We start from the raw sequence: 22973 nt of genomic DNA, 5'->3' as shown, positions 1-22973 counted from the left end.
TAACTCCATGCTAACTGGGTTTTAAACTCAGTTACTTTATAGACTATTCAGTTATCTATGTACTATCACTTTTTACTGGTTCTTCCTGAACAGTTTCCATAAGCGAGACACAAAGTATCTTATACTCTAAGTTCTTATAGCTCCAATAGAGACACGGTTGAAACAAATCCCAGGGTACAGATTTAAAATGTTTAAGATGTACTATTTTAATCCATAATTTCTTAAAATGTGGTCTTTGAGCTTTAGGCTTATTTTACTTGAAGAGCTAATATTTAATTCCACATAATAATTTAATGTACATATAATATCATGGTTGTCCTCAGTAAAATCATGCCCTATTATATAGTTCAAAGAATAAAATTTATAGTATACAATGCATAATCTAAATATCATACCAATTTTTTTTAATTTATAGATCACAATTCACCATTTAAAGACTATTCTGTCCTCTAGAGACTTCTCTAAAGTACTCTCAAAAGATTAAAGCCAAAAAAAAAAAAAAAAAAGATTAAAGCCAGACTATTTTCATTCTATGCTTTTGATGCTACACTGTTGGTATTAGTTCTTTACACCTACATATTAGTTTCAGCAATCAAAATAGTATATACAGTTAAATATTAAATGATAGCAAAGCACAATTACAGATATTCTAAAAAACGGAAAGATACAGTTCTATTGAAAAAAGAGAACACACTTTTTCAACAAGTAGTATTATAGACATTGTAAAATTTACACTGATAAAATATCTTTCAGGAATTAAACTCCAGTTGTTTTCAATCAAAACTAAGTAATGTGTGTTGATACTGAACACTGATCTGTTACAAGTAGCTGGTGAACAAAGTACATAATACTAAGCTTTTAAAATTTGATGAAATTTACTTCAAATTATTAAAAACTCAGTAAGTCAACTCTTTTTTTGTATACTGTTGTGTTCTCTAAGTCTGAGTTTAGTAATAGTGAAAAGAGAATAAAAGTGAGAATTTCAGAATGATTATCATTAAAAGATGAGTAACATTCTATAATTGAAAAAAATCCATGAAACATAAAACATACAAATTAGTAAAAGATGCCTACTTGACAACAGAACTTACTGTTGGAAGCCTGGAGAGGAAAAGCTGAAGTAAATTCACCAAAACTGCAGCTAGATGAAAGCATTCTAAATGCTGGACAGCCAGAAATTATGTAAATGATGGAATTTAAAGAAGGGGAAAAAAAAAAAAGAAAAATGAAAGAAAAAGCTTTAAGACAATACACAGAGTTAAAAGTTGAAAGAAAAATAATCAGCCAAAAATCTAAAGGAGGGTTCAATGAGATTCTGAAAACAATACATTTTATGAGAGAGTACTCAATGTTTAAAGACCAATTCCTGCACAGAAAACTATTTCCAGTCTGATTAGAGTGATTGTTCAAAGGTCTCCTTTTGACTACTAGTATTTATCTTCTCAAGCTTGCTGCCCTGAAAATTGCTTATATTTTTCTATCTATGGAAGCAAACCATTAGCTTCCTTTATTCAGAGCCTAAATCAATGTGGCCTGAGATTCTAACAAATTTTCATCTCTGTACTGCTCCTGTTCATAAAAAAATTTAAGGGAGATTCATATGCAGGAAAAGGAAAAGAGTAGACACTGAATTAGATAACACACCAGATAATTTAAAACAAAACCAACCAAACAAACAAAATGAACATGGAAAAAAATAAATATTTCAGGTTTCCCCAGAGCTTTGTAAGGCTTATAGAATTTAAGTTCAGAATAATTCTTCAAACTATATCTAGAGAGTTTTGTGTTTTAAAGTAAACATTGAAGCATAATGCCAGAGAAGCTCTACCTGTAGTTTGGGGCTGAAAAGGAGAGTGACTCGCTGTGGGGAAACCTCCAAAATTACTCGAACCACTAGACTGTCCAAATGCATCAAAGTTTGCAAAATCTGCATTTGCAGAATTCTGAGCTGTAAATGGTAAGGAACAATATATGTTAATGAATATGAAAATTATAAATGAAAAATATGACAAATGAAATTTTGTGAAAAGTTTCTGTCTCACAACTTACTTTAAAGAGAATTCATTTAGAAATCAAATCTTAAATCCTACCAGTGTTTAATGAACCCACTTTCAAGCAATTCATTAAAAAGTATCCCAAAATTTCCCCACTTCGTATTAACAATAAATGTGTACATACACAATACACTTTGAATAACCTCAAGAATAGTACAATAAAAGTGATTCTATTAAAGGAAACTCTAAGAGCATTATATACATGAATTACAGTGATGTAAACACAGATGTAAGTTTATAGATTACACTCTGGAAAATTCAGATTTAAAATGGTAGTGACTCATCAGCTATGTGAATCTACAATAATGATACAAAGAAGGTTAAATTCCTTTAATATTCTTTGGGTTTTTACCTAAGCTTACAACTATTTTACACCATGGCATATAAAAATTTAAAAAACTGAATGTATAACAGGGACATGATTGCCAAACAAATCAAAGATATTCACATTCTGTTAAAAGCCTGCCATTCTTCATATATATTAAAATTTGAGAAATGATGAAAACAGTAAAATTTATAACATTAGTGTACCTCAGACTCAGTGAAAAAGACCCAACTGGTATCTTCCCACAGGTCATCAACAAAAAAAGAGCAAATTTTTAGGCTTCTCTAAACTTAAACCATGTAGCTAAGTAAAATAACACAACAGTTTTTTTTTTAAAGGCTAAAATGGATGTTGAATAAGATTTTTATAGAGAATATAATGAGAAGTGGCTGATACGCAGGAAAGGGAATGTTAAGTGGGAAGAATGAAAAGCATGCTCAAAAGATAAAGGTTAAATGCCAACAACATAGTAAAAGTCAGCCACTTTAAATCCTTTGCAGGCAGTATCACTTCAAGGAAGTTCCTGTAGAAAAAATCTTGTAAATGAGTATGGCTATATCTAACAGTTAAACAACATGTGTTTTATAATAATGAAAAAAATTAAAAACTCAAACAGCCAGTAATGCAGAATCACTTAAATATACTACAGAACACTGCAGAAATGTAAGGCAGCCATTTAAAAAAGAAAAAACAAAACAAAACACATAGAATATGTAGTTCTATTAAAAAATGCTTATCACAAAATAAGCAAGATAAATAGGTTAAATAAATTCCAAATACATTTTCATTTGCCAATTTTGTTAGCATGGTATCACACGCACGGAAAATCTGTATTTTCATTACCCAAAGTAGTGAATTTCCAGATTTGGTTATCATTTTCTCCTTTGTTTGCTTGAGTTTACTAACCGTTTGCAATAAATATGTATTCTAACTTACACAAACCCAAAAAAAGTTACTAAATAAGAAATTTTCTACTAACAAAGTAAAACATTATCCTAGGAAGATAATCAGGAAAACTTACAGCATTTTATGTAATTATTCTTTTGTGTCTATCTGAAAGGGTATGACTGCAGCAGGGGGAAATGCACCTAAAGAAGACCTCTTTTTTACTAGACACCCAAGCCACTTCCCTTCCTATGTCCTCACATCTAGCACGTCTGACAGGTCGAAGTGCTATGCTATATATACATATCACTACTCACACTCTGTTCTTGAAAAACCTTTTTTAAACACATTTGTCCTAGCTCTCAAACATTATACAGTGGTATCTAAATTAAAAGGCTGCTTATTACATAACAAAATAAATTTTGCATTTTCTAGATAGTCTGAAATCTTTTCGTTGTTATTTCTACTTTGTATAATAAAATTCAATTTCTTTACAGGCTGATATTTTACTTTCCCAAAAATAAATACAATTAAAGATAAACTAATAAGTTATAAATAAAAGATAAAAGTATTGAAAAATATTTTGGAAGAAATATGTACACAAGTTTAATCATAAATATAAATACAAGTTTAAACCTAGTTACCACTTAGTATAACCAAATAAGCTTGTGAAAAGGGAATCTAAACTAATCAGAGAATTCCATCTTAACATAAAAACTATACAGCCTTGGGGAACCTCAGTGGCTCAGTGGGTTAAGCCTCTCCCTTCAGCTCAGGTTATGATCTCAGGGTCCTGGGATCAAGCCCCAAGTCGGGCTCTCTGCTCAGCAGGGAGCCTTGCTTGCTTCTCCCTCTCTCTCTCTGCCTGCTTCTCTGACTACTTGTGATCTCTGTCAAATAAATAAATAAAATCTTAAAAAAAAATTGTACAGCCTTGGACAAGTCCCTCAACTGCTCAAGCTCTACCAGTTTTTTCACTAGCAAAACAACAGGATTCAGTAAATGGCCTGTACTTGCAAATCCAGCAGTATGACTACAAATTCAGCAGTATGATTCTATAATTTATAGGACAATGGGAATTAATTTTTAATAACTTTGGAATACTAGGCCCAGAAGAGGAAATTCTACTAAAAGACAAAGCCGAATATTTTAACTTATAAATAATACAACTATCAACCAAAAGAATGAAAGAATATGGTACAGGAAGTTCTCAAATTTAGAGTAGGTTATATTTCAAAAAACAAGTTCTAAGTTTTTTGAACAACCTAGTTGTACATTTGAGAGTAAATGAAATGCATCTATACCTTGGAGGAAAAGGAATTAGGTCCCTAAGCTGGTTCATCACTTATAACCGCCAATATATGTGAGTATGTAGTCTACAATAATATATATTCTACAGTTAACTTATATTTAGACCGTTATAGGGAAAATATACATTTAACACATTTGAAACATCATCAGGAAACAAATCCGTTCAACATAATCCAATTTGTTAGTCAAGTCTAGTTTATCGCATTTATAAACATTGGTGTTTTCCAACCAGAGCACCAAACACATGAATCAAATACCTATTCATGAGAGCAAAGCAGCACTTTGTAATGCTTCTTTCAGTTTTCATATGGAGACACTGAATCTACTCACTGTCTTCAACAACTGGTTATAGTAACTTTTAAAACTGTTAAGTACCATAGAATGAAATTTTAAAAACCACAATTTTGGAAAATAAACACTAATAAATTCAATAATACAAAAATTACTATCTGGAATCTCAAGCAATCTCTATACAAAGAAATAAAAACTGAACAGAATGTAACAAAACAGGAAATATGCTTTTTAAATATAATCTTATCTCAAAGACCACAAAGAAGTAATCTCAGTTTAAGAATTTAAGGCACGAAAGTTAATGAGCCTGAACCTTGTTGAAAACTGTCTTTCATCTCCAGTGAAATAGGGGTACTCAGGAGAAAGGAAGATAAACAGAGACCAGAGTAGAAATGGACTACCTTCATCAAATTCAGCTGAATTTGTTTCATCTACACATATTTAAATTTTTCAACCTCAACACTTAGAAAGAGAACATTTCACATTAAATAAATCTTTCCTGCTTCTCTTAAAAGAAAATCATTGTATCTAGTAATCCTGAGTCTGTGTATCCATGTGGCAACAGGGGATTAGAACATCCCCCTTTGCACGTGGTTCCTTCATTGTATTACTCACTTGTGTTAACTGGGTGGCAAGACAATGAAGTTTAACACCCCTAGTACAAGGTGTGACAAAAATCAATGACAGTTTATAGTTCATAAGTTTGTGGTATGTTTATTACCAAGCAAAATAACTCCTAAATTCTGTAAGTTAATTACGTTTCTAACTGCACCAGTACTTCTGTAGAAGTTGACTTTTCCTGAACACAGCAATAACCACACCACTGATACACATCCTCACATACCATGTCAACCAGAATATTCTGATGAAGTTGTCTGGCTTTTAAGCCATTAAACTATCTGCAAACATAACAGGTTTCCCTATAAAATAATGCTAACTAGACTGGCATATCTGAATAATTATCATTTGCTGTTAAAAGTTCCATTTGTCATATCAATCTGTACGGGAGAAAATTTTCACCTTATAAAGTTTTTAAAGAGGTGCCTGGGTAACTCAATTGGTTGAGTGTCCAACTCAGCTTTTGGCTCAGGTCATGATCCCTTGGGAGAGTCTACTGAGGATGCTCACCCTCCTCTCCCTCCACCCACTGCACACCTGCTCACTTGCACATCTCTCTCTCAAATATACAAATCTTAAAATTAAAAAAAAAAAAAAACACGAAAATTTCAGGGCACCTGGGTGGCTCAGTGGGTTAAAGCCTCTGCTTTCGGCTCAGGTCATGATCCCAGGGTCCTGGGATCGAGCCCTGCATCGGGCTCTCTGCTCAGAAGCGAGCCTGCTTCCTTCTCACTCTCTGCCTACTTGTGATAAAAAAAAAAAAAAAAAAAAAAAAAAAAAAAAACGAAAATTTCAGGGTGACAACTCAGTTATCAATGATTTGACATTTGTGGACTATATATGGAAAAGTAAAGATTCAGGATACTTGTAAAGGCTAGGGGAAAAGACAGAATGGAAAAAGAAGAAATAAATTATTAATTTTCTTAGCTTCCTCTTGTAGCATGTGTATATATTTTATTCTCCTGGGATCAAATGGAGTTTAAAAAAAAAAAAGGGTGATTTGAGGGTATATTGTAAATAAGAACTCCAGGCTAAAAAACTACGCCTCTTAGGCAACCTGACCTAATTGACGTGGTTATTAAACTATATCCTCACAGACTCATCGTTCCTACCTTTTCTACCACATGTGGAAAAGAGACAAAATAGTTAAGATCTATCTTTTATCAGTCTGATAAAATTACACGTTTCATTTCTTTTTTTTTTAAACATGTTCTACAATTAAATAATAGCTATTATTTTCAAAGAGCATTTTAAAGGAGTTATTGATGCTATGAGTGCAATCATGGTACAAAGCAGCTTGTGGAGCTGCATTGACCTGCATAACTATTTCTGACTACCTATTTTTGGCTAATAAGGCTACCTGGAAGAATATAGCATTAATTCCCTGAATGGTGAATATTCACAAATTGCATTTAAAGACAAAAACATAAGGGAAACATGAAATAAACTGAAAATTTACAAAAGAAATTGGTAGTTACTTATCAGTCACATCAAATTGTATTTCAGTAAGTGTAAAACTGAAATAAATGCAAACTATTCATGAATTACAGAAGGTTTCACTCTATATTCTTAGATTCTTTAACTCCTTTTGCCAGCATTCAAAAGCAACAGGTGGCAACAGAGAGCTGGGGGCTCACCTACCACAGCCCCAACATCTTAAGCTTCCTGATTTCTTACCCTTCTCAGTATAAACTTTGCTGAGAAAGATATCCTTTTCAACCTAGGATCCCTTTTTAAAGCAAACATACATAAATTACACCATAATTTCCTTCCGTAGCAGGCCCTTAGAAAATACTTTTATTAATACTTATTTTTTCTCAGTAATATTTAAAACAAAAACTCTTAATGCTGGCTAAAAAGAAATGTGGCTGAAGAGCAGCTTTTCCATAATTTTTTGAACTACCTTAAACAGTACATTTTGTGCGTGTGTGTGTGTGTATATAAAAAACATACACACACACACACACACACACACACACACACACACACACGTGTTATACTTCATACCATTATTATCCAATTGTATAAGCCAGGTCGTCAAATTAAAAAGAAGGGACGGCATCACAATCTCACAGTTGAGTAAAAGAAGGGAAAATAAGTTCTAAAATACAAGTAGGAAATCAATTCTGTTAAGTGCTAGTTTCAGCTATGCTCACAAAATGGTGAAAATCCAAGTTTTGGAAAGACAGTCTTGAATTTTTCTTGTTTAATTGAAGTTATGAAAATCAGTGACAAACAGTAAAAAACATGAGCTAATACACTAAACATACATGCAAAAATATAAAGCAAAGTTTCAAATAATCAAATAAAATGGCTACAAAATGACTAAATCAATTCTTAATTTTAGTGTTCCACATTCGCTTTGTTGCTTACTCAACCACTCACAAATGCAAACAGGTAAACTTTCTATGACACACACAAAGCTTACTGGCATTCAAAGATTATTTCACACATATCTCTGATATAAATACAATGTAGGCTTTCAGACCATTTACATCAGAACTTATTTTTTAAAAAAATGTAGAAGGAAGCATTAAGAAACAACTCTAAAGACTCATTCTGAATCCAAAGCCTATTTCTTTTCACTACAATATGCCATTCACTGTCCATTACAGTTATTTACTATTACAATTAGAAAGGCACAAATAACTACATCTATACTTTAATAATCAACTTTTAAATATTACCTAGGTAACTGCAATGTTTATATATTCATTTACAAAACAAAACTCCATAATTTATAATTTCCAGTGAAGTTCATATAACTCTTTGTAACAAACATGTTAAGTCTGGGAATAAAAAAGAAGTTGTATCTTCTAGAGCCAACCTGAAGATACTGCTACTCTAAAAACAGGATAATATGAACATCAATAAAGACAATAATGACAACAGATTTGAGATGTAGCAAATGTTAAATCTATGAATCCATAATGATATGAAACATAAAACAGATCATCATTAAAATATGGTGGGGCTTCAACCAATCTGATATACGATGGTCAGAATTAGTTATATATTAACTTTCCTATACAAATTATACCACTGGGTAACCAAAGATTTTTAAAGAAATACTTCAGCTTATAAATGAAGTAATGATAAATTTAGAATATCAACATTTTGCATAATGGACCCAGGGACAGAGCATCAACAGCTCACCTTACAAGAACAGAAATAATCGATAATATGTGCCTCTTCAACCATAAATACCAAGTTTGTACCCCTCCAAAAATATAACCTGTAACGGATCATATATCTAGAACCAATTATCAATTTAGAGAGAATACAGAGAAGAACCTGTCAAGGGACCCCACAGTGGTGCAATCAACAAATTCAGAGTAAAATCAACTAAACAGTCTGCAGGACAAATAACTGATTTCTTCAACAAATAACAGAGGAGAAAAATGAGATAGAGGAAGAAACCACAGGCTATGTGATACATGTCACAACTAGTGTGTAAACCTTATCTGAATAACCTCTGTGTGTTCGTGTGTGTGTGTGTGTGTGTGTGTGTGTGAATGAACTGGAATGGAAAATACAAATAGTGACTAATGAATAATAGTAAGTATTATTATTACTAGTTAGGGAGTGGTAACACTACTGTGGTTATGTTTAACAAAGTTCTTCTGATTTACAGATATATATAAAATATTTAGGGATAAACCAATATGTCTAAAATGGCTTCAAAATAATGTTAAGAAAAGGAAATGAATAGAATGACAAATGAAACCAGATTAGGCATAAGCAATGAATACACAAAGGTTATAAATATCTGCTTTTGAAGATTCGCAATTTTCCTTATTAAAAGGGTAAAAAAATACATTAAAAAGTCTTTTCCCATTTTTCTCTGGAAAGAGGTCATGTCACTATCTGACATTAGGTATAATCTCTTCTGTGATTAAAAAGCACCACAGCTGGGCGCCTGGGTGGCTTAGTTGGTTAAGCCACTGCCTTCAGCTCAGATCATGATTCCAGAGTCCTGGGATGAAGTCCCATGTCCGGCTTCCCCTGCTCTGCAGGGAGCCTACTTCTCCCTCTGCCTGTCACTCCCCCTGCTTATGCATGCTTTCTGTCTGTCAAATAAATAAATAAAATCTTTGGGGGGGAAAAAAAGCACAATGGCTACATAATACACCTCAACAGCTATGAGGCCCATCCCCTCAATGTAACACATTTACTGATACTTAAGTTTTAAAAAGAATGGATGTTTCGAGGTGCTATATACATGTGTCTGGCAAAAAACTGTTGGAAAAAAAACACATACCTGCATGACTGTTGAAATGTGCAAAGTTAGCAAAATTGGCTGTAGCTGTTGACTGAGGTGCTGGAGCAGCAAAGATGTCTGAGCCAAGATCACTTAAAAGGTCAAACTGCTTCTTTTCCTGCTGCTGCACTTGAGAGCGACCTACAACTGGGGACTAAAACCACATATTAACTATAAAGAGCTTCTGGTCAGTTCAGGTACATTTTTGTAACACTATTTCCAATTCACCACGTTTAAAACACAGTTTTAAAGATTACATAATCTTTTACTTGTAGTCTTGAATACTTTTGATATTTTCAACATCTTCCCAAATTCTCTCTCAATTCTAAGTGCAAAGTCAAAGGCAAAGACATACTGTATTACAACAGTTGTTACACCTTCTAACACAAGACAGACTTACTGCTAAGAGCACAGTGATGAGACTTTCACAAAACACATCCTTTATATGATGGGAAGAGTGCAATTATTTTTTACTCCAACCTCTTGTGAAAACTGTAATTTTATCCAGATGCCCAAGGGGTGCATTATTAAAAACAGTAGACTTTAATTCAAATAATACTACACCTCAGAACCACTCTTGCGTAGGACAGACGTAAGCCAGAGAGGAACGAATCTGTCAGAGCTGAGTCAATTCTAATAAAGCGCAGAAACACAAACTTTACCAAGTTATGAAAAAACTTCAGTCTGTTTAGTTTTTTAAAATAAAGTATATAGGGACACGTGGGTGGATCAGTGGGTTAAAGCCTCTGCCTTCGGCTCAGGTCATGATCCCAGGGTCCTGGGATTGAGCCCCGCATCAGGCTCTCTGCTCTGCAGGGAGCCTGTCTCCTTTCCTCTCTCTCTGCCTACTTGTGATCTCTGTCAAATAAATAAATAAAATCTTAAATAAAATAAGGCATATAAAGCAAAGCCACCTGTGTTTCAATGATAAACATACTTCACTGTCAGTCAGGGAGAAAATTCTACTGCTTAAGAAATTCCTGCTTGTGAAAGTCCACTGCAGAGACTATTCTGCTCTAACACTGATGGTCCCCATACACACGTTTTACTAAATGTATGTTATATGACAGATAGCTATTAACAACATTCCTGTATATCTTTACAAACCTGTGGAGCATTTAAAGAAACTCTAATTTGCAGTAGCAAAAGAGAACAAAAATATGCACTTTTCAACCACTTAACCAAGATTCTTTTAACTTATTATAAACCTTTAGGACAGAATGCTATTGGCATATAAGTTTATGCCACTGTCTTAAAGAATTCTCAGATTCATGATACTCACTAACCTCCTTAAGTAGAAGCCTCTACAAAGACTACTCACCTGACTAGGTGTGCCCTTATTTAAGTGCAGTGCTGGTGCTGAATCTCCTAAAAGAGACTTCAGTGGTTTGACCTCAGGTGTGCTGCTTGTGCTACTAGCAGAGGACCCTGAAATAGATGCATGAACTGATGCCACCACTTTGGCTTGCTCTGGAGGGACATACCTAAAACATATGAAAAATTAAGCAGGTAGTTAACTTAAAAAATGTAGGGAATACTATGCTTTAAAATGATAGACTTAATTATCATTTTTTATGAGACTACTTCAACATTAATCTTATTTCAAAACCCTCTTAGAATTGATAGCTTCAGACTGTATTTAACTGAAATACTCAGAAAGGGTAAGAAAGACTAACTACAAATCTTGTTTCAATTATTTACTTATAATTTTTCTAAGAAAATAAATAAAATACTGTTTTTTTTTTAAAAAAGAGAACCTACAGTTAATCTTCATGATGAACAGTTAAAACTCTTAATTTTTAAAAGCTAAACTATCAAAAGATCATAAATAACATTTGGGAAGAGAGCAGAAGAATGGGAAAATATTTATTATATTACAATTAACAGTCTAAAATATAAAAGTCTATTACATATCTAGGAGAATAACAACGTAATTTTTAAATAAGCAGAAACAATTCACAAATGGAGACAAAGAAATGGAAGACACTTGTAAAACGCATAAAAATGCAAATTAAAATATCATTCACATTTGCTCCAAGCATAAATCTTATGAATTTTGTTATTTCCTATTAAAATATATAGACAAGTATGCTCTGTGTCCCAGAAATACAACTTCCAGAAACGTTTCCTTCGGGATCAATGGGATAAGTAACACAGATACATGTGCATGCATGTTATCAGCTTTTTATAATTTCAAAAAACTGGCCACATATCAAACATTCATCAGGAGAAAAATACTTAAAGGGGTTATGTTAACATCTGTATAATAAAATGCTACACAGCTACTCTTGTTCTAACAAGGAAAGATGTCCCTAAGACTTCACAGGTCTTTCAGGTTTGTTCTCAGTCATGTAAATACAAGATTTACAGGAGGAAGAGCATAAAGACAGGAAAAAGAAGCAGTAAGAACATAATGCCTAAACATTGCCAATGCTAACCTCCAGGGCTGGGATCATGTGAGAACTTTAGTTCTACTTCTAGGTTCTGTCCCACCCTACCCTTCTCCCAACCCACACCCCCAATATTACTTGGGGGACACGGGAAAACACAGTGGTTAAGAGCATCTTTATGTTCTAGAGACAGAGTTCTAATCCCAGCTCTACCACTCAACAGCCATGAAACCTAGGGCAAACTACTTCACCCTTTGTGCCTCCAATTTTTCATCTATAAAATGGAGATAGTTGCTAAGAGGTTTAACTGAGTTAACATTAAATACTTAGAACAGTTCCTGGTCCAGGTTTATTAGCTATATATATATAATCTATTATATAATAATGACAAACAAGACAACTGCTTTCCCAATAAATGAGACAGATGTGATATGAAAATGGAAACAGGAAGTTGTGCTTTTCCATAATTTGGTGTATTCACTGATATCAATTTTTGAGTACAGTCAAATCTCATCAAAGGATACAACCAGATAATACCTATTTGGTTCAAAACACTCACCTGACTAAAAGTAAAGCAACCAGGCTTATGTAGCATAGGAAGTGAGTTTTTAAACTGGTCAATTTCAAAACCTCTTCAGATGTAAGACAATAGCCTCATGGTGTTAAGTACAGTGAGGATATTTAGAGAGACTGCATTTGGCTAGTACTTATGTCATGTTAAAAACCCACTGCACTGCTCTCTCATTACATTGTCCCAGGGATGCAGAAGTGTGAGTTTAAAATGCACAGGGCCTGGCCCATCTAGGGTCTAGGTGCCCATCTTTCAACTGTATATTTGTTTTATTCTTGTCATTACCACCCTGTTTCTCAGGACAGAAAAAGTAACATGAATTATAATTATTTGAGGTTAACAGTTATTTGGGTTACGGTCTGAATTAATAATTTTATTATTATCATCATAAAACGCAAGAAGGGAATCAATGGTTTTAAATCTATTAACTCTTACTAATGCATACTTTACTTTTGCTGCTTAAAGATAAACCATCTGAAATCCCATCTAAGTTCTATTCAAACTAACTTTCTGAGTTGGTAAAACTATTGTGAAAAAATCAAAATCAGGCTATAGCTATGCAAGTAGAAAGGTCTAACTACAGGATACAAGGTCTTGGAAATTAAGAGCTGAAATGATGGATAAATATACACTTCATTTTAAGAATCATTCATGTCACCATGTTTTTACTATTATTCTACCCTCAAAGATTTTCTTCTTTCTTGATCTAAAATTTTACTAGTATGGGGGTGCCTGGGTGGCTCACTTGGTTAATTATCTGCCTTTGGCTCAGGTCATGATCCCGGAGTCCCAAGATCAAGTTCGAGATCAGATTCCCTGCTTGGTGTGCAATCTGCTTCTCTCTCTGCTCCTCTCCCCATCTCTCACTCCCTCTCTCAAGTAAATAAATAGAATCTTTAAAATTGTGCTGGTATGCTTTTATCTCCATTCATACTGAACATATCTAGTGCTGCAGAATATAGCCCTGGCTATGGCTAATCTTGCCTTGCAAAAAGTAGTCTCCTCTAGAGAACAATAAGAATTCAAAGTTCACAGAGCACACAAATCAAAGCCACTTCTTTCTACTGTGCTCACTGAATAAAAGTAGAGATATGCCACCCATGAACCATAGCAAGTACCCCCTTAGGATCCCTGAGTTAAAATACAGCTCCTCAGGGAAACAAGAAACCATTTACTTCCTCCTTATCTATTCCCCCTAGTTGTGACTCTAGTTAATCTTCTTAACCCCCCAAGAAGGAAATATATACCAATGAATAGTCTTAGTAAACTGAATTGTGTTAATATAGCTAAAAATGATGATTCCAGAGTAGGTGAATACTAGTTTTATAGACATATTTCCTGCTCTGCTTTTTAAAGGGCTTTACCAGCCACACGTTCAACCTGTTCTCATTTCTTTTTAAAAATTAACATCTGATGGATTTAGTCAGGGGAGCATAAAGGCTCCCTTCTTTACCAGGTAGTAAGATGATTTCTTGGGTGAGAAGTGAGGATATTTTGAGCAAAGACTTAACTGCAAAATGCAATTAAGTGGACGGATTACTACACAAGAGCTTTAGCATAGTGCTTAGTATATAAAAGATGCTGAATACTTGCTAAATGAATGACGAATGATGATTTTAAGAAAGAGGCTGTATAAAACTAGAATGTCTTGAGAAGCTAATAGGACTAAAGAATGATTAGAAGGAAGGATCCCTAACTTTCCAAAAAGTTAAGGAATGAGGAACAAGCTGCTGTTTGGCAGAGGTGACTTAAGTAGAAGTCAAGGCTTTTAGAAACCAAATCCAATAAAATGCCAAAATATAAGGATCAATCTACCTGCACACCTATTTCCTCATTTCCTATCTACCTGAATTTCCTTCCTTTGTTTTCAAATTAATCTTACCCATAATTAATGTGAATTTGGGAGCCTTTACTCTAAATACAAACTATTCACTCACCATCTTTTCTTTTCATACTTTTCTTGTAGGAACTCTTTCACTTTTTGTGGATCCCTGAAGTCTGGAATTGCTGAAGATCTATCATCAAATAATCCTAGCCAAATCTGTTTACAGACCTTTGGAAAGAATTAAAAAAACAAAAGTGTTAAATTCAACATCTTAACTTAATGAAATTTTAAGGGAAAATTAGGATTCTTTCAAAAAGCTAACCTACTTAATACCACTGCTTTCAATGAAAATATTTATCACAAAGAAAAATGAAGCAACGAATGAAGTAAATTTATTTTAATATATTCCAATATGCAATAAAATCTTAGCAACGGTATAAAAAATTAATACCTCACAGGGAAACAACTAATGAAATGGGATTTGAGGGGATCTGGGACTTTTTGGTCTTGAAACAACCATAAACTGTAAGCCCTGAGCAAAGTCGTTACTTTTATAAACCTCTGTTCCTTCACCCCATAGAACAGAAGAATTAGATCAGCAGCAATTTCATGGATCTTTGACAGATTTAAAATATCAACCAAAAAAGGGGTGCTCAGCTGGTTTCAGTAAGTAGAGCATGTGATTCTTATTTTAAAAAGATTTATCTATTTATTTGAGAGAGAAAGAGAGCGCATGCATATGCTTGAACAGCGGCAGGGAGTGGGGGCGCAGAGGGAGAGGAAGAAAGAGTCTTAAGCAGATTCAGCATTGAGCATGGAGCCCGACATGAGGCTCAATCCCACGACCTGAGATCACAACCACAGCCAAAACCAAGAGTCAGACACTTAACCAACTATGCCACCCAGATGCCTCTAGATCATGTGACTCATGATCTCAGGGTCGTAAGTTCAAGCCCCATGTTGGATGCAGAGATTAATTTAAAAAAAAAAATTAACCAAAAAAAAAAAAAAAAAAACAAACAAACAAAAAAAAACCCAGACCCAAATATAAAGTACTGAAATCATAAATAATTAAATTATAATAACAATAACAAAAATACAAGGCAGATTCAACTCTAGCTTTATAATTACCTCCTATGCTTTCTTACCCCTAATGGCTAAAAAGTAAGAATCTAAGATATTTAACTTTTTAGAAAAACTACAGAAATGAAATGATGCAGAACTCATATACAACACAAAAAGAGAAGTATAAAGAATAAACTGATAAGGAGGACTTCAAAATTTACAACTATTGCTCTTTCATAAAACTTAAAAAGAAAAAATGAAAAGCCACCAACTGATGAAGTGTTGGCAAAATGTGTTAAGAACATGAATCCAAAATACATTTAAAAATTCTTAAAACTCAATTATAAAAAACTTGTAAGAGTAGGTAGGCAGAGAAGTTGAACAGACAACTTCGTAGAAGACACACATATCACTAATAAGCAGCCCAAAATCACTAGTCATGCAGAAAATTAAAACACCAAGACTCCACAGACACCCATAGATACCACTAGATGGCTAAAAATAAAAAGATTAACCATATCATGTGTTGTTGGTAACAAAGTGGAACAACTGGAACTCTCAAAAATGTTAAAATGGTACAACCACTTTGGAAGACTGTTGACAGTTTCTTAAAAGTTAAATATATACCTACCTACCAGATGACCCAGCCATTCCACTTCTAAGTATTTACCCAACAAACATAAAAAACACATGTCCACACTCAGATATGCATACAATGTTCACAGCTGTTTTAGAGTTCTACTCCAAAGCGGAAACAACCCAAAATGTTCATCAACAAGTAAAATAGATCAATTTTGGAATACCCAAGTAGGATATTATTCAGTAATTAAAAGGAGTAAATTATTGATACAGGCCAACTACATTAATCAACATCAAGAAAATTATGCTGACTGAGAAGCCAGACCTCCCCCTCTAAGGTACATGTATGATTCCATTCATTTCTATTTCAGAAAATATAAACTTATCAATAGAAACAGTAAGCAGATCAGCAGATACATTACAAATGGGCACAAAAAAACTCTTCAGGATAATGAAAATGTATGTTGTCTTCACTATAGTGATAGTTTCACATATATCAAAATTCATCAAAACTGTATAGTTTAAACATGCAGAAGTTATTGTAATTAATTATTCTTCAGTAAAACTATAAGGAACTAGTCCACAAGTTCCCCAAATTACATTATTTTTAAAAATAACCAATTATGACACTGTGAAGGGAACACAGTATCTACCTTCAAAGAGCCCGACAAAGATTTGAGGAATCGGAATGAAAAGCAGTAGCACACCTCTCAATCTTACCCTGTTCACTGTACTATCTGTACCCCAAGCATGTTTCAAGACAAACTTTCTTGTGGTTCCCTCCTACTCCAGGCTCAATACAGATACTATACCATCATTAAGGCAGTCTAGCTGACACATGTTAAGTTCTAGGCTAAGACACAGTATCATTATAAAAAATTTTCAGTGGCAAAGCCCAAGAAGTGCAGACCTCCAGAAATGGTGATGCAACTTACTGCCAGAAATAGTATCAACCCTGTAGAGGGTCAGTTTCTCCAAAAACTATTTAACAACTTAAAAGGAACCACATGGGACTCTCCTTAGTCAGAAACCTGACTAATGATTCTCCAAAAATGTAATTTTGAAAGATGTTGTGGCTTTAAAATTACATTTATAAAGGGGGACTGGAAGTTTCTAATTCTTCTACCTTAAAAATTCCCAGATGAGAAAACAAGAGACATGGTAATGATTTGCCCAAAGCCAAAGAATTATTAACTGTAACTGACACAATTAGTTCAGGACACTTTACAACATTTAGTCTTTACATTCCAAAAATCCCCATTAACTACTATATACAATTTTTTAAACTACAAACAAATAGTGAATAAATAACAAATACACAAATGAATAAAAAGAAGATGAAGAGAGATCATTAAGTTACTGTCTTGGCACTCGTCATGGTAATATAAAGATGAAGTACTTGATGGTAAACTTTATAGATATCTGGCATCAGCAGCCTGATCAGCCCTGCCACTCACAATTCTATACTAACTGCTATGGTCCTGCTCCTGCTTTCTGACTGGAAAAATCATTAAAACTAGCTGCTTTGGTTCACTACAAATTCACAATATCTCACTATCAAAGCCCCTTAACGTTAGTCAGTCCTTATTTCTGACTGTTAGCTCACAATAACTATTTTCTATATTGCTCAAAATCCTAACCGTAATTGCCACTCTTGTCAGTTAACTTTGGACCTTCATACCTAAGTGAAGTTTCTCTCAAAATGCATTCCCTAGGGGGACCTGGGTGGCTCAGTAGGTTAAGCATCCCCATCTCTTGGTTTTGGGCTCAGATCTCCTCAAGGACCTGGGATTAGAGCCCCAAGTCAGGATCTGCACTCAGCAGGGAGTCTGCTTCTGGGTTCTCTCTCTCCCTCTCTCACTGCCCCTCCCCCAGCTCATGCCCTCTGTCTCTAAAAAGAAATAGATGAATCTTTAAAAAAAAAAAAAAAAACAAAAACAAACCTGTAACACAACACAACACTCTCTAACTCCCTGGACCAGCAGCATCAACATCACCTAAGAACTTGTGAATGCAAACTTTCAGGACCCAATCAAGAACGAAGAAATCAGGACCTACAGAGGTGATGCCCAGCCATGTATCTCAGTAAGCCCTTTGAGTAACTAGGTTATGAATAAGCCAAGGTTTGAAAACCAATGTTTTATTAAAATCTAGACCAGCAAATGGAAACTTCCTTTCCATATATATATACACTACATATAGTTTTCAGTATTTCTTAAAATCATGTAGTCTCAGCCTATTATTGGGCAAGATTCATTTGAAAGCAAGTGTTCCAGGGTCATATCTGGGAAACTGTCAGTTTCTAAATCTTTAAGACCCATTCACATTTTAGTTCCTGAAAAGCTGGCTTCTGTTACAACTATTTTACTAAAACTGCTCTTTCAGGTTTATAGATTTTCTTGATAGAAACGTATAAAGTTCTCTTTTTTTGTTTTTTTAGTAAAATAATAAATACTATCAACTGAAAAGGGACAGTTTTTTAAAGTTAAAGGAGAATGGGAGAGTGAATTACTAACACAACAAGCAGTACTGAGGTATGTGGTCATGAGTACTAAAATGAAACCAGTCATCAAAGTTTTGTGTTTCCCTCCAGCCTCATCTGGCTATCTAGGTAGAAAGTAGTCAAGTGTTGGCTTTAACCAAGGTAAAATACAACAAAAATTAAAAAGGAATAGTTATAACAGACTAAGGAATCTAAAGTGAGAAAAACAAAGATATGGTGAGGATGATGGACAACAAAGAAGTTTAGCCTTAGGTTGTACCAAAGTTGCTGGGAGTTAGAAATTAGAGGGAATGAGTTGGGAAGAAAAAAGTGGAGGTGCTCACTGAACAGGATGCTTGAAACTGAACTCTGAGCGGTGATTCAATTACTGATAAATTAAAAATCTAAAATAAGATGCAGGATTATTAGAGGTTAAGAAGTCAAGGAATTAGGAGGCCAGATTATCCATGCAGATACTAAGATTGGCAGAAATGATTAACAGTAGTAGAAAAGACACTAAGTAAAAAGCTAAAATCTATAATGAATGAGGGTCCTCAAAGGTATAACTGCAACAAGAAGCCACAAGAGTTGATAAAACCTATTTGCATGAGAAACAAGCAGCTAGGGGACCAGAAATGCCACTGGGGAGCAAGAATGATCCGAAAAGTCCCCATCATCAAAAGCTGCACTCATGACGTAATTAGTTTTGATAATCTCTTTGAGGGAGCTGGATAATCAGCTCTAATTATAGAATAATGGGATGGCTGGGTAGCTCAGAGCCTAGACTAGGGAACCAGACAGCCTGAATTTGAATTCCAACTCTGTTTAGTAATAGCAGCTGCTTCACAGGGATGGTGGAGGGGTTAAGTTAATAGGTGTTTTCCACTCCAAAACAGGTATATATAGTGAACTTTAATTATTATTAGTTATTACCACTTTCAGAGGTGGGTTATGGTACAATAAAGTAAGCAAGGCTATAAAGCAGAGGTCTCCTCAAGAACACAGGAACTATGAGTCTCCTTTCTTTCCTGCTACAGACAGAACCAAAGTCTTCTTGATAAAATAATCTCCCTCCTCCAAACTTCTATAGCACTTTGTATCTCTCACGTGAGATTTATTACTGCTTCATATTTAAATTACTGCACATGTCTCATGTACTCTGAATTCCCAGTGCTTAAAAAAATGGGTTGTGCCATACTGTGTTCAATAAACATACTGATAATGCTCAAAACCACACATCATTTATTTTATAATAAAATTACATATCAGTCAACACCATAAACCCATGAAATTGACAGAATATTTTTTCCTTATTCTAGTGCTGATCCACTTTAGAATTGCAATCATAATAGCCACTGACAGAACCTAAAATATTTTAAAGCATATTTATTAGTCAAGGTTGCCATAGAAAACAGGTGGCATACTCAATTTGGGAAATTTGAAAAAAGTTTAATAGACTATTTACAAAGCACAGAGGCTATAAGGAAATCATGAGTACAGTGCCCCACATTATTAACAGGTGGGCCCAACCCTACCCATTGGCAGTGAAGGGAGGAGGAGAATAAGAGGTCAGTAACCTTAAAAGGAAGAGAGCTACCTGATGGGAGATTGACCTTCAATGGAAGGATGCAGAAAGGATACAAGAAATCCCACAGGGAAGAAGAATGTAAATATTTTAACCTCTCCCTCTTTCCTTTCTTTCTCTGAGCCGCTGACAATGCTCCCCAACAGCTACCCATATGGAAGCCAGGAATCAAGAAAGCCCATTCCAGATAAACCAGCTGACTGAAGCAGCAGGGTAAAGACAAGAGCTGGAAGGGCAGATGGAAGCTTTCCAGCACAGCACCCAAACCGTGGTAATAAATATATGCAGTGCAAGCAATTTAACAAACTCAATTACAGACACCAGAGATAGGAAACATCCATACCAATTCTCAATTACTCCTATAAAAAAGAAAGGGTAAGAAAACACTGCTGCATCAGGCTTGAGAAGGGTAGAGGGTACAGCTTTATTACCATCTCATGGGACAGCAAAATAGAGCAGAAAATTTGTGTGAGAGGGAATTTACCTTTATAACCCTTATCTTCACAAAAAAGATACAAAGAATAAAGACTGTGACAAGACTCTGTTTGCAACTTCTACATAAAAAGATAAAAAATAAGGAAAGGAGAGAAAGATGCTCTGGAATTAGAGAATCTTTTTTCATTAATCACATATATATCTCCAACTACTTTTTTTGTCTTTTCACTCCACAGTGAAGAGATGGGAGAATTATTGACTCCATGTAAGATATAATTACAGCATCTGATAATATTGCCCATAAAATACAGAAACAAATAATGAGATTTAAGAACTGAAAAGTTTATGAACAAGTAACTAATACCTACTCTTTCTAAGCATGCAGAAAAACTGAGAAAAAATAAATATTAACAACAGAAAATCCCATTAAAGGCTCTCGAGATAGATACCATGTATCACCAATACATTATTTTGCCCCTGATGAGGGAGCAGGAGGCTGGCTGAGGACAAAGCAAAAGCTGGCACCAAACCTGACTTAGGTTCTGGGACTTCATCACCCCAAAAAGGAGAAAAATCAGTTTTTTGCCTTATTTTCCCCTAAAAATCCAAAATGAGAAAAATAGCTCAAAAACATGTCATGACTCACGTAAAATACTGGAAAAATAAGTACATTATTAACATTTCCTATACCCATCCAACCTACATTAGCATGATTATGCTAATACTTCTAGACTGGTAGGTATTTCTCTGTGATAGACTATCTAAAGGATATATATTAGTTAATAATACTTAGAGAAACAAAGACACTATTCCTAGGAGTTATGCAAGAGAAACAAATAGTTCTCTGTGTATATATCTTTTTAGGACTATAATGGCATATTCCAACTTAAAATTTGGTTTTAAAAAAAATGCCAGAATTAGAACATATGCAACTGATTCATTAAGAGGAACTCACAAACTTTATGTACAGATAACTAAGAGACAGCCTCTGTGAACCAGACACATCAATGGATATGTGAGGAAGTTAGACCTATATCAAATCCAATTTATTTAATCTTAGGTTGTTTTTTTTTTTTTAATTTAAGCACAAACTACCTTATAGTGGCTTCCTTTATATAAAAATCAAATTCTTCAACAATTTAGGCTCCAAAGGAGCCAACCCCTGATTACCTCTACAGTCTCCTCTTCTATCATCACTCTTTCTAGTCATGTTGGCCTCTCCTCAGAAAGTCCTCCCTGAACATCCAATCCAAAGGGGGCAAAAACCCCCACACCAAACCTCATATATACATTACTACAACATATTATTTACTTTCACCCCTTTATCTCACAGCTAATAAATGTAAACTTCATGAGGCAGGAAGCTTCTCTCTACCGCTATTTGTGTTCTCAGTGTCTGACACATAGCGGACATGAAATAAATAACCTAGTGCATGAGTGAAAGCAACTTCCTATCAGCCACTGAAATATATGTGATGCAGAAATGTGTCTGCCCTTCATTCCACTTAAAATATACATGCTGACCTAGAACATTAGCTTAACAACTTACTCATGCAAAGTAATAAATTCACTGATCCAAATTCTCACATTCTATATAGACCAGAGGTTAGCAAATTAGACCTCACAGGCTAAATCTGGCCTACGGTCTGGGTTAGCAGCTACAGTTTCATTGGAACACAGCCACGTGCACTTGTTTATCTACTGTCTTTGTTGGGTAGCTACAACAGAGACTGTATGGTCCACAAAAACCTCATATGTACTGTCTGACCCTTTACAGAAAAGGTCTGCCAACCCCTTACTTACCTGCAAGTATGGATTTTACTAGGATACCATCCCAGCATCCAAAAATAAAAATGATTTAAATAGGATAATAACTAAAAGCCTATTTTTGAGGCAGGTATCATACTGTGTATGTGGAATAACAGAGATGAAACTAAAATGACCCCTTTCCAAGAATGAGGACTATATAAGGGCAAATTTATTCCCTAGAGAATAAAGGAGATAAAGTATCAGAGTAAGTTTCATGTAAGGATTAATAGGTATTTAACACTTGTTTTCTAAGTAACTGATGAGTACAAAGAGAAAAGATAAAAGCAGCAAATATTTAGAACACTAGAGAGAAATTAAATGCAGTGGAAACCACAGTAAAACTTACTTGCAAATATCCATGGTCTGTGAAGGAGATCAGGAGATTTAACTCAGAAACCTACCGTGGTCACTTAGTAAAGGCAGTATACAATACACAGCGCATTCCCAGGATTTTAATTTTCATTTAAAGTCTCTAATGTCAGACAGT

At 34.5% G+C, this 22973-nt stretch overlaps 1 protein-coding gene across 10 annotated transcripts in view; it reads right to left on the bottom strand.

Annotated features, from left to right (window-relative positions):
* Nucleotides 1-22973, bottom strand: part of AGFG1 (ArfGAP with FG repeats 1) — a 75666-nt gene that overhangs the window by 16230 nt on the left and 36463 nt on the right. For 5 of the 10 annotated variants that reach the window (XM_032355044.1, XM_032355043.1, XM_032355052.1 and 2 more), the window contains exons 3-7: nucleotides 14644-14759; nucleotides 11067-11229; nucleotides 9746-9899; nucleotides 1829-1948; nucleotides 1092-1163 (exon numbers count right to left, since the gene is read on the bottom strand). In XM_032355044.1, coding sequence (XP_032210935.1) covers nucleotides 1092-1163; nucleotides 1829-1948; nucleotides 9746-9899; nucleotides 11067-11229; nucleotides 14644-14759 — 625 coding nt within the window. The remainder of the gene's footprint in view (nucleotides 1-1091; nucleotides 1164-1828; nucleotides 1949-9745; nucleotides 9900-11066; nucleotides 11230-14643; nucleotides 14760-22973) is intronic. The other 5 variants (XM_032355048.1, XM_032355050.1, XM_032355049.1 and 2 more) reach the window with 2 other exon arrangements.

This window comes from Mustela erminea, chromosome 8 (assembly GCF_009829155.1).
Source record: "Mustela erminea isolate mMusErm1 chromosome 8, mMusErm1.Pri, whole genome shotgun sequence".
NCBI lineage: Eukaryota > Metazoa > Chordata > Mammalia > Carnivora > Mustelidae > Mustela > Mustela erminea.
This window is presented reverse-complemented; position numbering and strand designations above follow the sequence as displayed.